At 46.4% G+C, this 17,255-nt stretch overlaps 1 protein-coding gene across 2 annotated transcripts in view; it reads right to left on the bottom strand.

Annotated features, from left to right (window-relative positions):
* Positions 1 to 17,255, bottom strand: part of ECRG4 (ECRG4 augurin precursor) — a 42,673-nt gene that overhangs the window by 2,579 nt on the left and 22,839 nt on the right. For both annotated transcript variants that reach the window (XM_053384261.1, XM_053384262.1), the window contains exons 2-5: positions 15,003 to 15,077; positions 4,087 to 4,216; positions 2,668 to 2,715; positions 210 to 367 (exon numbers count right to left, since the gene is read on the bottom strand). In XM_053384261.1, the coding sequence (XP_053240236.1) occupies positions 210 to 367; positions 2,668 to 2,715; positions 4,087 to 4,216; positions 15,003 to 15,077 (411 nt within the window). The remainder of the gene's footprint in view (positions 1 to 209; positions 368 to 2,667; positions 2,716 to 4,086; positions 4,217 to 15,002; positions 15,078 to 17,255) is intronic.

Below are 17,255 nucleotides of genomic sequence, written 5' to 3'. Positions count from 1 at the left end.
TTCACATAATCAGACCCAAGTTAACCACTAGAAAACTCCCCTTTCCAGACCATGCCTGCTTCTATCTGAAAGGAAAATACTCTAAACCCTGTTTCACATGAAGACGACGAAAACAATAATAAAAAGTAAATTAATTGACATAACAATTGGAGGGGGCTTCAGTGAGTTGCCTTTTCGGATGTTCCAGAACAGAAAACGTTGCCACTTACTGCTTCATCAAAGCCTAAGTAGAGAAATTGCTGGTACCACTGCTGTACATCTGGTTGACTCCTATCCCACAGCTGCCGCTTCTGACGTTTCAAGCTGCTCAAAAACTCCTTGGCCTTATCTTCTTTGACAGACACATCTGCCTTAACCGGAACAGGAGCTGAAATGCAAGAGACAGCAAACTCACTAACAGTTTAACCTAAAGGTTGCTTACTCTAGATAACGTCACTTGTCGCAAGCAGGTAGAATCATAGAATAGAATCATAGAATCATAGAGTTGGAAGAGACCACAAGGGCCATCGAGTCCAACCCCCTGCCAAGCAGGAAACACCATCAGAGCACTCCTGACATATGGTTGTCAAGCCTCTGCTTAAAGACCTCCAAAGAAGGAGACTCCATCACACTCAATTACATGTTTTGGATTGACAGGTGGAAGGGGCTGGTAGGAGTTGGGGGTCCAAACACCTGAAGGGTCTATACTCTATAGGTTCCTCAGCCCTGCTCTTAAGTACCTTTCAATGCTTATAACAGGAGTCAGCACACTTTTTCAGCAGGGGGCCGGCCCACTGTCCCTCAGACCTTGCGGAGGCCGGACTATATTTTGAAAAAAAAAAAAGGAATGAATTCCTATGCCCCACAAATAACCTAGAGATGCATTTTAAATAAAAGCACACATTCTACTCATGTAAAAACACCAGGCAGACCCCACAAATAACCCAGAATGCATTTTAAGTAAAAGGACACATTCTACTCATGTAAAAACACACTGATTCCCGGACCGTCCACGGGCCAGATTTAGAAGGCGATTGGGCCGGATCCGGCCCCCGAGCCTTAGTTTGCCTACCCATGGCTTATAAACAACAATAAATAAAATACATAATCCATTCTGAAGATCAAAATATATAAAACCTTTGCATGTGGATCTGTTACGCAACTTTGCATGCTTAATTCTGTGTTGCTTTGTGTGACAAGCACATACACTGTATATCAAACATAACATGAGAACAGGTAGTTACAGGTAGGTAGCCGTGTTGGTCTGCCGTAGTCAAAACAAAATAAAAAAATTCCTTCCAGTAGCACCTTAGAGACCAGCTAAGTTTGTTATTGGTATGAACTTTCGTGTGCATGAAGAAGTGCGCATGCACACAGAAGCTCATACCAATAACAAACTTAGTTGGTCTCTTTAAGGTACTACTAGAAGGAATTTTTTTATTTTGTTAGGAGAACAGGTATTCTGTGATACTGGACAATTGCGGTGAAGTATCCCTGAGTATTGTACTGGCATATGAAGGGTGACCCCCAGACACGAGTCTAGAACTACATGTTCTGTCTTCCTCTGATTTCTTGCAACAGTGGTCATCACAGCCTGTAAAAACTAGATTGAAGGGTGCATTTGACTTTCACTGACCTGGTCTTTCCCACAGTCCCTAATGGGACAGTTGCACAAGGGGAAAGACAGGTGGGAAATGAAGTGTCCCTCTTTTTACAAGTCATTTAATCCCTTGAAAATTTCTCCGACTTGCCACCTTCTGAAACAGACCCAAGATGGCTCTGGTTTGAGTTACCGTATTTTTCGTCCCATAGGACGCTCCGTCCCATAGGACGCACCTAGTTTTTTGGGGGGGGAATAAAGGAAATTTTTTCCCCTTTATTTCCCCCTAAAAAAGCAGGTCGGAGAAACCGAACCAGGTCGAGGAACAGCGGGATGGCGGCGCTGCGCCTCCCTGCTGTCCCCCGAGCTTGTGGGGCTGGCCGATGTCTGCCCAGCGCGAGGGGCGCTCTGATTCAGGGCGCCCCGCCTGCTGGGCGGCAGGCTGCTATGCGCAGCGTGGGGAGCCCTGCGGGGAACTCCTGCAGGGCTCCCACGCTGCGGATGTCTGTCTGGCGCGCGGGGCGCTCTGCTTCAGGGCACCCCACCCGCCGGGCGGCAGGCTGCTATCCGCAGCGTGGGGAGCCCTGCGGGGAGCTCCTGCAGGGCTCCCCATGCTGCGGATGTGTTCCCGAAGCGCCGGGTGCCCTGAAAGCAGAGCGCCCGACGCTCCAGGAAGCAGGCTGCTATCCGCAGCCTAGACATCCCTGCGGGACCTCCCGTAGGGCTGCCTAGGCTGCGGATGTGTTCCCGAAGCGCCGGGCGTTCTGCTTTCAGGGCGCCCGACGCTCCGGGAAGCAGGCTGCTATCTGCAGCCTAGACAGCCCTGCAGGAACTCCCGCAGGGTTGCCTAGGCTGCGGATGTCTTCCTGAAGCCTGGAGAGTGAGAGGGGTCGGTGCGCACCGGCCCCTCTCGCTCTCCAAGCTTCAGCGAAAGCCTGCATTCACCCCATAGGATGCACCCAGATTTCCCCTTCATTTTTGGAGGGGAAAAAGTGTGTCCTATAGGGCGAAAAATACGGTAGCTGCTGTTTTTCTGGCAAGTAACAGCTGAGGCAGAAAGAGGCATCAGTTGGAGACAGAAAACTTACCTTCCCGTCTTTGGAGCATCAGCTTAAGTTTATTTCCTCTTGATACACCTAAAGGAATCCAAAATCAAAATAAATCAGGATTGAAAGAATTTACAAGGTTTCCTGCAAAGCACTGCTCTCTTAATATGAGTTGTGAATGTATTTGAGACAGCTGAGCCTACAGAAAACAAGATGCTTCTGTCACCAAATGAAGGTCTTTCTCTTTTCCGCCCAGTGCTTACTTGCAATAGTAAATTGTAGAAATTTGCCTGACTGTAGCCAAACCCCAATCCAAGGAACTAAGGGGTCTCATTCCAGACAAGTGTAATGTTAGAAGTTGGCACCTAAATCCGATTAGAGAACTGAGGCAAGGCTAACCAACCTGGTACCCTTCAGATGTTGTTTGTGTACAACTCCCATCATTTTAATGTATTTTTAATCTTTGTTGGAAGCTGCCCAGAGTGGCTGGGGAGATCCAGTCAGATGGGCAGGGTACTACTACTACTACTACTACTACTACTAATTTCCAACCACTGCCCTTACTAGCTGGGTCAAATGGGAGCTGGAATCCAACCACATCTGGGGGGCAACCACTTGGCTACCCCTCGTCTAAGGAATGGAGCATAATGAACTCTGTTGGTAACTGTCAATCTGCAGAGATTGCTTTGCTGTATGCTCACCTGTGCCTTTGAAACAGACATGTGAAACATAAAGTCCCCAATTGTGGGGGTGGGATGGAAGCCCTTGTGACATAGACTCATATAATTATAGAGTCAGAAGGGACCCTGAGGATCCTCTAGTCCAACCCCCGCAATGCAGGAATATGCAGCTGCCCCGTACGGGGATCAAACGTGCAACCTTGGCAACATATATACGACGTGGCGGTATTGGAGCTATCATCAGGGTTATAAAGGGGACACCTTCTGGAAAAAGCGAAGAGACTGTCCTGGGCTGGGAGTGAAAAACATGATTGCTTCCACAGCTGGCTGTTTAGGCAAGGGGAAAACAGAGTCTCTTTCCTCCAGCAAAGCAAATCCACATTATATGCACCACATCTGAAGTACACCACTTTGCAGAGCTGTGCACATGCATGCACACACATTTAGTAATATGGAGCATTATTAACAGCAGTGGTGGAGTGGGCTTTGTTTTGTTTTGAAGTGTGTGTCTGGGCATCTGCTGGGGACACATCCCTCCTCGATGCAAAGCCGAGCCCCCGTTTTTATGAGCAGGGGGACCTAAGATCAGGAGTTTCCTACTTCCCAGCTCCACCACAGCCTTGGGGAATTTTGGCGGGAAGACGACGACGAAGGGGCTGCTGCCTTGCTCAGCCTCAGCGTGCGCCCCCTTGTCTTGGGGGGCATCATCCTGCGTGCCCGCCGCCCTCTCCCCCCCCCACCTCCCCAAGCCCCACTTCTCCCGAGCGCGGGGCTGACTCACCGGGACTCAGGCACACAAGGAGGAGGACCAGCGCGAGCGCAGCCCACGAGAGCGCCCGCCGCCCGGGTACCATTTTGGCGGGAATCTCCGTCCGGCCGAGTTTTCGCCTGGAGCTGCTCTCTCCCTTCGCCTGCGGGGAGAAAAGCGAGAGGCGGCTGGTGTTCCGGACGGGTGGGAGGAGCCGAGGGGAGGGAAGGAGGGAGCGCGCGAAGCAGCGGGCAGGGCGAGCCAGGGGCTGGCGGAGAGGCTGCAGCCCACCTGGCTGCGCATGGACGCTGCTCAGCGTCGGTAGAGGAAGGGGAAAAAAAAGAAAGAACCGCTCGGCGCGGGGTTTGTGTGTGAGAGAGAAGGGAATTTCTGAAGCAGCAAAGCGGCAGCTGGCGCGCTTCCCACATTCCAGATGTTCGCTTCGGGGCCACGTGCTCATTGAGCCTCCATGGCGTTTGCATAAAGGTGGTGCGACGCCTGCTGCTTATTGAGCACGTATGCTGGGGTTGTTATCATAGGAGCCAACTCCTTGGGGGCCGAGGTCCCTTCACTCCCCACCTTAAGATATTTGAGGGGGCTTGCCCCCGACCCCAAGATGATGGACACTGCCATTCAAATTATAATAATAAAGGTAAAGGACCCCTGGACGGTTAAGTCCAGTCAAAGGCGACTATGGGGTTGTGGTACTCATCTTGCCTTAGGGCCAAGGGAGCCGGTGTTTGTCCACAGACAGCTTTTCCAGGTCATGTGGTTAGCATGACTAAACCGCTTCTGGCACAACAGAACACCATGATGGAAACCAGAGCACATGGAAACACAGTTTACCTTCCCGCCGCAGTGGTACCTATTTATCTACTTACACTGGCATGCTTTCAGACTGCTAGGAGCTGGGACAGAGCAACGGGAGCTCACTGTGTCACAGGGATTCGAACCACCAACCTTCTGATCGGCAAGCCCAAGAGACTCAGTGGTTTGACTACAGCGCCACCTGCATCCATTCAAATAGTGTGCAGTGCACCACATCATGTGATGGAATATGCAAGGCAGGGTTTACCTGCATCCCCCCCCCAATAAATATTGTTTACAAGTTGGCATCCCTGGTTGATTATTGAGGTGGCATATAAAAAATGCTGTCAAAATGCTTTTTTAAAAAAGCGTTTTGAAAAACACATTGAATTTGGCATAGCTTGCTGTCGCCATCAAGTGTCACATTTGCATATTGCATTTTACAACACATTTGAGACGTTCTATTTGCAGCCGAGTCCTGTCAGTTCCAGCAATTGTCTGGCCACACTTTTCAGTGTATGTAGCCCACACTTAACATAATGCAAAATAAATATGAGTTTGGGTGGGGGTAAGCGAAATGCCTGGGCCCCCTTTTAAAGTCGTGGAATAGCTAGCTTGCTGGTGAGATGATAGCAGCGCCAGCTTTAGGGCGCTGCAGGCACTTACCCCACACCAGGCAACCAACACAGGGCACCATCATTCTGCCCAGACACTGAGGTCTAGCTCCGAGGGCCTTCTGGCGCTTCCCTCACTGTGAGAAGCCAAGTTACAGGAAACCAGGCAGAGGGCCTTCTCGGTAGTGGCGCCCGTCCTGTGGAACATCCTCCCTTCAGATGTCAAGGAGATAAACAACTATCTGACATTTAGAAGACATCTGAAGGCAGCCCTGTTTAGGGAAGTTTTTAATGACAAGTGTTTTAATGTATTTTTAAATCTTTTTTGGAACCTGCCCAGAGTGGCTGGGGAAACTCAGCCAGACTGGGGGGAGAGGGGTTAAATAATAAATTATTATTATTAGGGGGTGCAGTATAATCATAATTGTATTTATACAGGTACCTACTGAGAAGATCCATAAAAGCAACTGTACCAAAAGGAATTATTGTGAAAATAATAAATATTGTCCTCACTTAGGACACCATATTACCAAAGTTCACCCCAGTGATAGGCTACTCAGGGAACAAAGAAAGTGGCTCTGGGCCCTCTCTCTCAACTCACCGGGAGTTAGAAAGAGAAAGGCCAGAGCTGAGAGTTCAGTTAGGTGAGCTAGGAAAAGGGCCATAGCTCAATGGTAGAACATCTGCTTGTCTTGTGGAAGTTCCTGGGTTCAATTCTCCAGGTAGATCTGGGAGAGAATTCTGCCTGAAATGCTGGAGAGCTACTGCCAGTAGACAATACAGTGGTACCTCAGGTTAAGTACTTAATTCACCACTTTAGCTAATGGGGCCTCCTGCTGCCACCGCGCCACCGGAGCATGATTTGTGTTCTTATCCTGAAGCAAAGTTGTTAACCTGAAGCACTTTTCTGGGTTAGCGGAGTCTGTAACCTGAAGCATATGTAACCCGAAGTATCACTGTACTTAGCTAGATGGACCAATGGTCTGGCTCAATATAAGGCAGCTTCCTAGATACTGAGATCTGTTCCGCACATCATGCTAAGCCAAAACATGACTTGGCATGAATAAGCAGACTCTGGGAGAGGAGGTCGCAACCGCTTTGCTTAGCATGGTGTTTTTGCTGCTGCGTAGAGTTTGGCTTAGTGCCTTCTCCAAGCCTGGACTTGTGGTTTGGCACTCTCTAGACAAACCAAAAACTAATCAAGGTTTTGTCCTGTGGTTCGTGGCTCATGGTTTGTCTGGGGGAGCGAAACGGCTGAGATAAACTGTGTCTGGTCAAGAAACTAAGCCAAACTATGGCTTAGCTCAGCACAGGAGCAAAACGAAGAGAAAGGCCACAGACTCCTTTCTGGGAGCCCGCATACTAATGCTAAGACACACAATTTGGAAAGCCCTGTATTCGATTTATATACAGTGGTACCTCGGGTTAAGGTCCATTCTTAACCTGAAACTGTTCTTAACCTGAAGCACCACTTTAGCTAATGGGGCCTCCCACTGCCGCCATGCCGCTGCTGCGCAATTTCTGTTCTCATCCTGAAGCAAAGTTCTTAACCCAAGGTACTATTTCTGGGTTAGCGGAGTCTGTAACCTGAAGCGTATGTAACCCGAGGTACCACTGTACTACCCTTCATCAAAAGATCTCAGGGCGGTTCACAAGATAAAAACATTAGATAAAAGCACAAATAAATTGCTTAAAACAGACACAACAAAACAATCAGTGCATATGTATGTATGTGTATGTATGCATTCATAACCCACAAAGGGGAAATATGTTGGCTGCAAAGTGCATCAGACTGACTACATGCAGGGCGTGGACAATGTCTGAGTTTTCAATTTACTTGTATTTGTTTAGGTATGATGGACTGTTAAGGCACCAGTGCCATTCTGGAAATAAAAGATAACTCGGCAGGTTTCTTAAACACATCCACACAACAAGAAGTCAAGTTCTGAACATAAAAGCAGGCATTCAGGGCAGCGTAGGAACACACCATTTCTTTCAAAGGTTCACATAATGCCAGGCCTATAATAAAACCACCAGTCACCAGCATTGCCCCAAATAAAAATAAACACATTTTGCCAGAAGCCTTAATAAGAGAAAACACTTTCAGTGAAGCCCAGTAAGGAATTTTCAATGTCCACGAGGGGCCAGAACCTCTAATTGCATAGTACATAGTGTCTGACATTCTGCTGCTATTAATTTCTTCTAATGAGCGCTGATATATTACCTTAATTGAACTGAGTAGGTTGCAACTTAAATGCACTTGGCATGGCAAATTGGTTTCTAAAGTTAGTTCCAAGAAAACTACAGGAGTCATGCGTTTCTTCCAAATAACAAGAGCATTAAGCTCATCAGTCAAGGCCTCCCGAAGTATTTTGACTCTCATCACTGGGTACTGCAGTTTGCATTTTTGCTGATGCTGAATGGAGGAGGCTAACACTTGACCTTAGGAGGGAAATTACATCTAAACAAGCAATTTGCATCTGTATCTTAATAATGTTCCAGATGTCTGTGCTCAAGCATGTCTGTCTGCCTATTTACATGTCTTGAACTGTTTAATTGGCATAAGCAGGAGAGGTACTGTCAGGATTCTTAGAGGTAGCTTAAAAGACAGGCTGTGTTAACGTAATTTGATCTTTCATCTGGGAAAGCTCCCCAACTATTCTTAGAACAATACTGAAGATAAGGCTCCAGGCTCTTCAAATGTCCCTGTTTTCCAGGGATAGTCCAGGATTTACAGAAGCCATCCCGGTTTCTGATTTGATCCCAGAATGTCCCACTTTTCTTAGGACGTTCCTATTTTCATTGGAGAAATGTTGGATGGTATAGAGTTATGCAGCCCCCGAGCCAAGAAGATAAGTAACTATACAACCTTTAGAAGACATCTGATGGCAGCCCTGTATAAAGGTAAAGGGACCCTTGACCATTAGGTCCAGTAGTGGCTGACTCTGCGGTTGCAGTGCTCATCTCACTTTATTGGCCAAGGGAGCCGGCGTATAGCTTCCGGGTCATGTGGCCAGCATGACTAAGCCACTCCTGGCGAACCAGAGCAGCGCACGGAAATGCCGTTTACCTTCCCGCCGGAGTGGTACCTATTTATCTACTTGCACTTTGGCGTGCTTTGGAACTGCTAGGTTGGCAGGAGCAGGGACTGAGCAACGGGAGCGCACCCCATCATGGGGATTCGAACGGCCGACTTTCTGATTGGCAAGTCCTAGGCTCTGTGGTTTAACCCACAGCACCACCCGCGTCCAAGCCCTGTATAGGGAAATTTTTCTAATGTTTTATTATGTTTTGATATGTGTTGGAAGTTGCCCAGAGTGGCTGGGGCAACCCAGTTCTCATTGTGAAAGCGAATTTAAGGCAGAATTTTTCAGACTGAGGACCTAATTCCCTTCCAGGGTGGAACCTTTCTGTGGGTGCAGCCAGAGGTAAAAATTGGAGGAGCAATGAATTTAAATCTTACTTTTATACAGCAGGCTCATTTCTCGTCTGTGCACACACGCCCCTCTATCCAGGAAAACCAAGAATTGTTGTCAGAGTTCAAGAACTCTTTCCAGCCAGATAAAAACACCCGGGAGAATATGAAGCGAGATTGTTGGGGGACATAGCCTGGAGAAAGAGGGGGTGGCTCTGAAGTGCCTCAAGGACAGACAGAACTGGAATGCAGCATTTGTCCTCTGGGCTGGACCCTGTTTCAGACCCTCAAAATGTCCCTATTTTCCAGGGATAGTTCTGGGTTTACAGAAGTCATCCCAGTTTTTGATTTGATCTCAGAAAGTCTCGCTTTTCATTATTATTAATTGGAGATATATTGGTGGGTATGGAGTTGTGCAATGCCCGAACCATCTGAAGGCAGGCCTGTATAGCGAAGTTTAAAAATGTTTAATGTATATATACTGGATGCTGCCCAGAGTGACTGGAGCAACCCAATTATATGGTAGGGGTATAAATAGTAAGATGATGATGATGATGATGATGGGATAGACTGTCCCTATTCTTCATTGGATAAAAGTTGGAGGGTATGTTGTTTTAAGGGCTTCCTTTGGGACATAAAAAGGTTTTTTTTTCATGTGTTTCCTAATTATTACCTTAATCTGTTTTGGCAAAATCAGTTTTGGTTGTTCACTGTGTTTAGCTATTGAAAAGTCATTAGTTATCATTATCATTCATCCTAACAACTACATGATGAAAATGTTTTTACAGGTTGTTCCCTGTGCCTGTTTATCAAGATTCAGGATGCAACTAGTTGGGCTTGAGTGTTACTGCTGTGCTGTTTGTCATGAAGAAATACGCTTCTCAGCCACTGCCTTAGGGCTCTGCACAGCTGAAGACCTGCTCCTGGTTCCCCTCCTGCCCCATTTCTACTTCAATTTTCTCGCCATAAAAACAGCAATTCGAGGCAAAGCTACAGAACCCACAAACAATTACGATCCATTAAATGAATCAATAATGCAGCAAAAATATTGGCAACAGAACTATAAAGTTAATATTCTATTAGAACACCAAAATGCCACAAATAGATCAATCCTCAAGAACCCAAATGAAAATGTTTTATGCAATCTTCTAGCGGTGAATAGATTTTGGGCTCTCGCTGAAATTTGGGCATGCCTCATTCGAAAGTGGATGTCACGGACAGGGTGCTACTGTTCTGAAGGGCCTGGAATCTGCCCCAGGAGATGCAACTTCTCAGTCAGATGGTGCAGAGAATGGAGTGCTGCCCATCAATTTAAACTGGCAGGAACGTTCAGTATGGGAGCAGCAATTGTTTCAATTATGCTGGACAGTTTGCAGATCTCGTGGACCACATTGTTCCTGGTTTGGGGAGGGGGGGGCGAATTGAAGGAAGTTTTCCTACCACTGAAGAGGAGGGAAATAATATATATGAGATCAGGCATCCCCAAACTCGGCCCTCTAGATGTTTTGGGACTACAATTCCCATCATCCCTGACCACTGATCCTGTTAGCTAGGGATGATGGGAGTTGTAGTCCCAAAACATCTGGAGAGCCAAGTTTGGGGATACCTGTACTAGATTCTATTAGGTAAAGGTAAAGGGATCCCTGACCATTAGGTCCAGTTGTGACCGATTCTGGGGTTGCGGCACTCAGCTTGCTCTATGGGCCGAGGGAGCCGGCGTTTGTCCGCAGACAGCTTCTGGGTCATGTGGCCCGCATGACTAAGCTGCTTCTGGCGAACCAGAGCAGCCCACGGAAATGCAGTTTACCTTCCCGCCCAAGCGGTACCTATTTATCTACTTGCACTTTGACATGCTTTCAAACTGCTAGGTTGGCAGGAGCAGGGACCGAGCAACGGGAGCTCACCCCGTCGCCGGGATTCGAACTGCTGACCTTCTGATCGGCAAGTCCTAGGCTCTGTGGTTTAACCCACAGCGCCACCCGAGTCCCACTAGATTCTATAGCCTCGTTCTAATTATCTTTAAAACCCTTCAGTTCTGCAAGCATGTTTCCCTTAGGATGCATTGTCCCCTGATAAATGGAAGCCTCTACTTAATAAAGCATTTGTGAAGCTGCATTAAGTTTCGGATCTAATACACAAAGCAAGGTAGGACCGGACTAGGGTAATTGTCCGGAAAATGATAGCTTTGCCTACACTGAAGTGCTTCCCATTTCATTCCCGTCTCTGACTCTTGTCCTGATGCAGATGCACAAAGGAATGCCAGAGAACAGAGTTGCAGCAGGGGAGTTTATTCAGCGTGCAAAGATTCAGCACCAGTTAACTGCATGGTGATGATGTGAAGAGAAGCTGTCAGAGGAGATTACTTCTCCCCCCCCCCAATTGAGCATTCTGAAACATGAATGCTTTTGCAGAAGTATCTTCTGCTGTTGATTAGCACATATTTTCGTATCAAGTATGTGACAGCATGTGTGACAGTGTAATTTGGTGTGGGTAATCACTTTGTAAATTGGTGGCAATAGAATGGAATGCGCAAAAATCCTCTCAGTCGGGCAAGTACAAAGCACTCATTCTCTGCAGTGAACACCACATTAATATAGAGTAAAACTGCGGTACCCAAGAGGCCACTATATGAGCAATTTGGACAGACTTTACATATTAGATACTGAAATGTTCCAGTAAGAAGACTTTTTTTTTTAATGCATTTTTAAAAATCACTGATCATTTATACTGTGAATCATGTTGGAGGGGGGCGGGATTTCCCTGGCAGGACATTTTGACTTAGTTTTCATCCTTTTTACAAACCTTTTTGACATGTGCAAAGAATCTTTGTGCAAATGAAATGATTTTAAAAAACAACAACCAAGTGATCTCAGTCTTCACCCAAAAAGGCTTGCAGACCACCCTTCCCTCAGGTTTGAAATCTAAAAAGATGCAGCAGGAGCAGGAGCAGGAGCAGCAGCAGCAGCAGCAGCAAATGATTGGCTTGGGAGGGAGCAGGAAGTATTTTTCCTTGCAAATTTTTCTAGTGAACAGTTGGGGGCGGAGAAGTTCAGGAGGAGGAGGAGCCAGAAGCTAAATTGACAGAATGGCTCTGAAAACTTTTTCTTTTTTTATTACAGGCTGATGTGATGCCAGGAGGTAGGAGGAGGAGCCTGGCTTCTCAGTAGAGCAGATGGCGGCCCTACAGCTCTTCTCTTTTGGATGGAGGTACAGTAAGATCGGGACGCGGGTGGCGCTGTGGGTTAAACCACAGAGCCTAGGGCTTGCCGATCAGAAGGTCGGCGGTTTGTATCCCCGCGACGGGGTGAGCTCCCGTTGCTCGGTCCCTGCTCCTGCCAACCTAGCAGTTTGAAAGCACGTCAAAGTGCAAGCAGATAAATAGGTACCGCTCTGGCGGGAAGGTAAACGACATTTCCGTGCACTGCTCTGGTTCGCCAGAAGCAGCTTAGTCATGCTGGCCACATGACCCGGAAGCTGTACGCCGGCTCCCTCGGCCAATAAAGCGAGATGAGCGCCACAACCCCAGAGTCATCTGTGACTGGACCTAACGGTGAGGGGTCCCTTTACCTTTACCTTTACCGTAAGGGCATTTCAACAGTGCAAGAGAAGTTCCAAGATGATTTTGTAAAAATGGCTTCGAGAGACTTTTCTCTTGTAGTATGAGAAGCATCAGGGCATGTTTGTGCACTGACTCGGCATTTTGCGTATACACAAAGTTATATGGCTTTGTAACTGAGCTGCACAAAGCTTTCTCCGTGATGCTGTCCCCAGGTACCTTCTTGGAAAACAGAGCACCCACACTTTTCAGCATAGAGGGATTTGAACTCCTCCTGAGGGAATTTCAGCCTTTGTGTGCTCAACTTGAGGAGGGAGGGGAAGCATACACAACAACAACAAAATGGCAAGCATGCTCCCTGCAGCCTTAAATTAAAGCCTACCAATCAAGGACTGTGCCTGAAGGAGCCAGCAATCTCATCGTGCCCAGCACAGCTTTGCATCTTTGCACACACAGCGCTCAAGATAACAGCAGTGGTAACAGCCAGTGGTAGAGGCATCAAGAAGCTTAACACTACCAGTTCCCTGGCATATCCAGACAGGAATTTGAATCCTCTCATTTTCCTTGTGAGCACAACACAGAAAAGGGAGAATACAGCGCCCACATTGCTCTCTGAGCAGAAAGCCTGCAGAGACTCACCTGGGAAAGGAAAGTGTATTTTCACAAGCAGGTAGAAGGAGGCAGTTAGGGGATGTGACAAGAGCAACCAAAGCCACACACTGGCAGAAGACACCTCCAGAGCCTCACTGCAAAAGGCACAGGATATTGCCAACTCTGTTTATTTGTGGTTTTTCCAGTGTATCTCAGTCAGCCTTCTCACCTTCCCTGTGGTAAGTCTTACTTACAGTACTTCACCAAACCTTTACTAGGCGTTACAAGTATAGGCCATCATGAAACATCCATATGTTTAATTTAAAAACATATACACATAAACAGCCATGTAAAATATGTAATAGCGAGGATTTTCATCGGAATTTCTTCCTGCTGAATAGTGCCATTCAACCCTGTGGTAAGTCAAGTTTCTAGCAAGATGAATGTGTCCTCTAGAATTTAGTCTGCGAAAGAAACATTTCTCAAAAACAAAAGTTTACCCCTTGAGCCTTAGGCTAGTAAGATAGTCTCCTCTCTCTCTCGCTCGCTCTCTCTCTCTCTCTCTCTCTCTCTCTCACACACACACACACACACACACACAAACACACACACCCTGCTGAAACAGATTACATTATTTCCAAAGAGGCCCTTAATTGTTTACTAAAAATCTGCTTTTTTCCAGATACACTAACTCACTGTGCAGAATTCCAAACACAAGCATAGCTAAACAGTGCTAATGTTAAGGGTGAATAACTATTTCGCTTAAAATAAACAGCGTTAAGAGAGTATCTAAACCACATGCAAATCTTCATTAGCTGCATTGTCTAGTTCTGCTTTTCCTCTCCCTCCCTCCCTCCCTTCCTTTTTGGTTTAGACAGTTTTTAAATTTTACTTTTAGCTTGGACCACAAAATCAGATTGAATGAAGCTTAAAATCAACCCAACCATATCACATTTTTGATCATCAGTAAATGCCACACGTAAAAAGGTTTTTTTTCTACCTTTCCAGAAACAAATTAAATGTGAAACTGAGGAAAAAATTATTGGATATTAAGACCCTGCAGTATGGGAAAGGTAAAGTGTGCATAAGAATCTAGCACAACCATTGAAAAAAGAGAGCAACCACTTATGTCCAAAATGTCTTCCTAAAGAGGAATGATTTGTTGTTGTGGGAATCTGTCTGGCATCTGAGGAGAATTTTTAAAAAACCAACACAGTATCAGCCCTTAAAGATTAAAAAGTGTATTTACACCTACAACTGATATCAGATAAAAGGTACACAGAACTCGTGAAACCCCCACTAAAGTTAAGGAGAGCAGCAAAAAAAGTTTTTTCAATCATGCAGAATCCTATGCATATTTATTTGGAATTGCCTTGGATAATGTTCCACAACTCTTACCACTGTGTGTATAGGATTGCAGCCTTTAATTAAGCAAGGTCCTTTGGATTGGGCCCAAGAAAAGTCTTCAAATACTGATGTAAACAATGCTACTTAATAATGTGCTTCATATTTAGATTACATAATAATAGCGAACAGTTTTTCAGCTATTTAAAATGAGTTAATTTTGCTGTTATATAATTTCTAGCCCCTGTTCAGAGGCTTCTCTATATATGAAAGAGCCAGAGCAGTTTTGGAGTAAAATCACATTGAATAGGGCAAATGTTAAGCGAAATCACATTGAATAGGGCAAATGTTAAGCGAGTAGGGGGAGGGATTGTAGATAATATATACAGAATGAACTAAAAGAAACCTCTGTCACAAGCTATATTTTCCTGAGCAAATAAAATACTACAAGTCCATGACATTTAAACCACAGTTCCTACAATCAGCCTGCATTTGACCTTTTGGTACAATAATATAAAGCAGTCAATTTTTCTCTTTCTCTATCTAAATTCAAATTGTTGTTGTTGTTGTTTTTAAAATCCCATTCCTATAGTAAACACATACTCTTATTTAATAAAATTACCTTTCCAGTAATCGGCTTCCTGCCTTCGTGCTTGGCCAGAAGAAGTGACTCTTTTTTGAAGGACACCTTGGACTTCTGAAAGAAATAAGAAACTGGGTAATGGGGGAGTGGAGAGTATTACATTTTTTAAAAAAACACTAGGACCAATGTATGAAGGACATATTTATTCCATTTTGCAGAAATCCAACCCTTTGCAGAAAAAGCTCCACAAAGCACTTTGTGGATGAATTAGGAAGAATCGCATTTCTGCACAGGCAGCAGGACAGCATTTCAAAAGGGAAAGAAATATGATTGCAAGCAGATGCTCATTCATGTTCTCATCTTAAAGGAATGTGTGTGTGTGTGTGTGTGTTTAGGCAGAATGATGAACAACAGATTTCAGGGTGCATTTAATGTTTCTTAATTTCTTGCAGATGAAGGAGACAAGTATATTTTGGCACATACACTACACAGGCAGTATTTCTCTGTTCTTGCTGGAAATAAAAATTTTGCTTCTGGATATTGGTGTAGACCACTTGTGTCGTGGGATAGCAACTGATTAAGAAACAGGAAGCAGAAAGTAGGAATAAATGGATAGCTCTCCATTGGGGGAATGAGTTCCCCAAGGATCAGTATTGGAACCAGTGCTTTTTAACTTATTAAGGATTTAGAGTTAGGGATGAGCAAAGTTTGTTCATGATGCTGAACTGAGTGCATTTCCTTCTAGAGGGGCACAAAGAGTACAATATTTAACAAACCTTTCAATTACAGTGGTACCTTGGGTTACATATGCTTCAGGTTACATACGCTTCAGGTTACAGACTCCGCTAACCCAGAAATAGTGCTTCAGGTTAAGAACTTTGCTTCAGGATGAGAACAGAAATTGTGCTCCGGCGGCACAGCAGCAGCAGGAGGCCCCATTAGCTAAAGTGGTGCTTCAGGTTAAGAACAGTTTCAGGTTAAGCACGGACCACCGGAACAAATTAAGTACTTAACCCGAGTGTCAGAGGTTCAGGAGCAGAAGAGCAGGGGAGAGAGCAAATAGAGAGCGGAGGAGAGGAATCGGAGGGGAGCGTAGGGGAATATGACAGTGGACCGAGAGATTCCATGAGCTTCTCCAGCGAATCTGAAGATTCCCAGGAGGGGGCGCCCATGGTAAGGGCGAGGCGAATCCCAGAGGGGACGATCCATAAGCAAGGAACCAGAGGGGAGTCCCAAGGGAGTAGCGGAGCAGTAGGGCCAGTTCCCCCACCAGAGCACAGTGGGGGGGAAGAGTCACGTGAGTCAGGGCCAGCTTCTCCTCCATCGGGGAGTGGGGAGACGGAGGGAAGGCCAGGTCCAGCTAGCCTCCCCGAAAGGGGGAGCAGTGACACAAGTGTAACGGTCAGAAGGAAAGTGGGAGGCTGCGCGCGCGCGCCAAGTTCAAATGTGGAGGAGCGCGGGACAGCAGAAAACCCGGATTGGGAGCCAGGTCCTAAAGCCCGAAAGAGGGGGGGGGGAGGAGTCGGGAGAATCAGCGTCAGAAGAATCTCGGAGGGCTGAGACTCCGACTAGCAGAAAGACCCAGAGAAAGAAGGAACAGAGGAAGAGGTGGAGTAAGGCTAGAATCTTAAGCTGGTGTCAGGGGGGAGGAGACTCAGATGGGAGTTCTACGGTCTGACGGATAGATGTAGCGTTGCGCGCTGCGCGTCTAGAAATGAGACTGAACTTCAATAAAGACTTTTAAACTTGAGCAAGGAGCAGCGTTGGTCTTGTGTGAGCTGGGACCTTGGGCAGCGCTGACAGTAACTCCCATCTCAATAAACTCTGTGAGCTCACGGAGATAGGCAAAGATGACGACTGAGGAAAAAGTCAAGCAATTGCAGGAAGCGGTGTCAACGCTCTACGCAGAATTGGCTGCGTCTAAGAAAAAAGAAGAAGACACAGCTGCGCTCTGCCAGGATCTGCAAGCCAGGTGGGACAAATGGGGAAAGGAGGGGCAGCTGGGAGCCAAGCCGGAGGGAGTTAGCCTCGGGAAAAGGGGGGCGAGCCTTGTGACCCATTTTGACGGGAACCTGCAGCAGTACCCTAACTTCAGAGCAGAAGTAGTCTTCGCGCTCAATTTGCTTCGGAAAGATTTTAGAGATGAGGAGGAGAAAGTGGGTTTCATAATCACTCATCTGCATGGGGAAGCTAAGTCGTGGCTGCGAACCTTGCTACGCGAAAATGACCCCGCCCTCAAAGATTCAAGCGCTTTTATTGGAGCCATGGACGCTTGCTTTAAATCAACGGTGG

The sequence above is a fragment of the Podarcis raffonei genome, chromosome 4, assembly GCF_027172205.1.
Source record: "Podarcis raffonei isolate rPodRaf1 chromosome 4, rPodRaf1.pri, whole genome shotgun sequence".
NCBI classification, from domain to species: Eukaryota; Metazoa; Chordata; class Lepidosauria; order Squamata; family Lacertidae; genus Podarcis; species Podarcis raffonei.
Note: the sequence above shows the minus strand (reverse complement) of the source record. Positions and strands in the feature narration are given on the sequence as shown.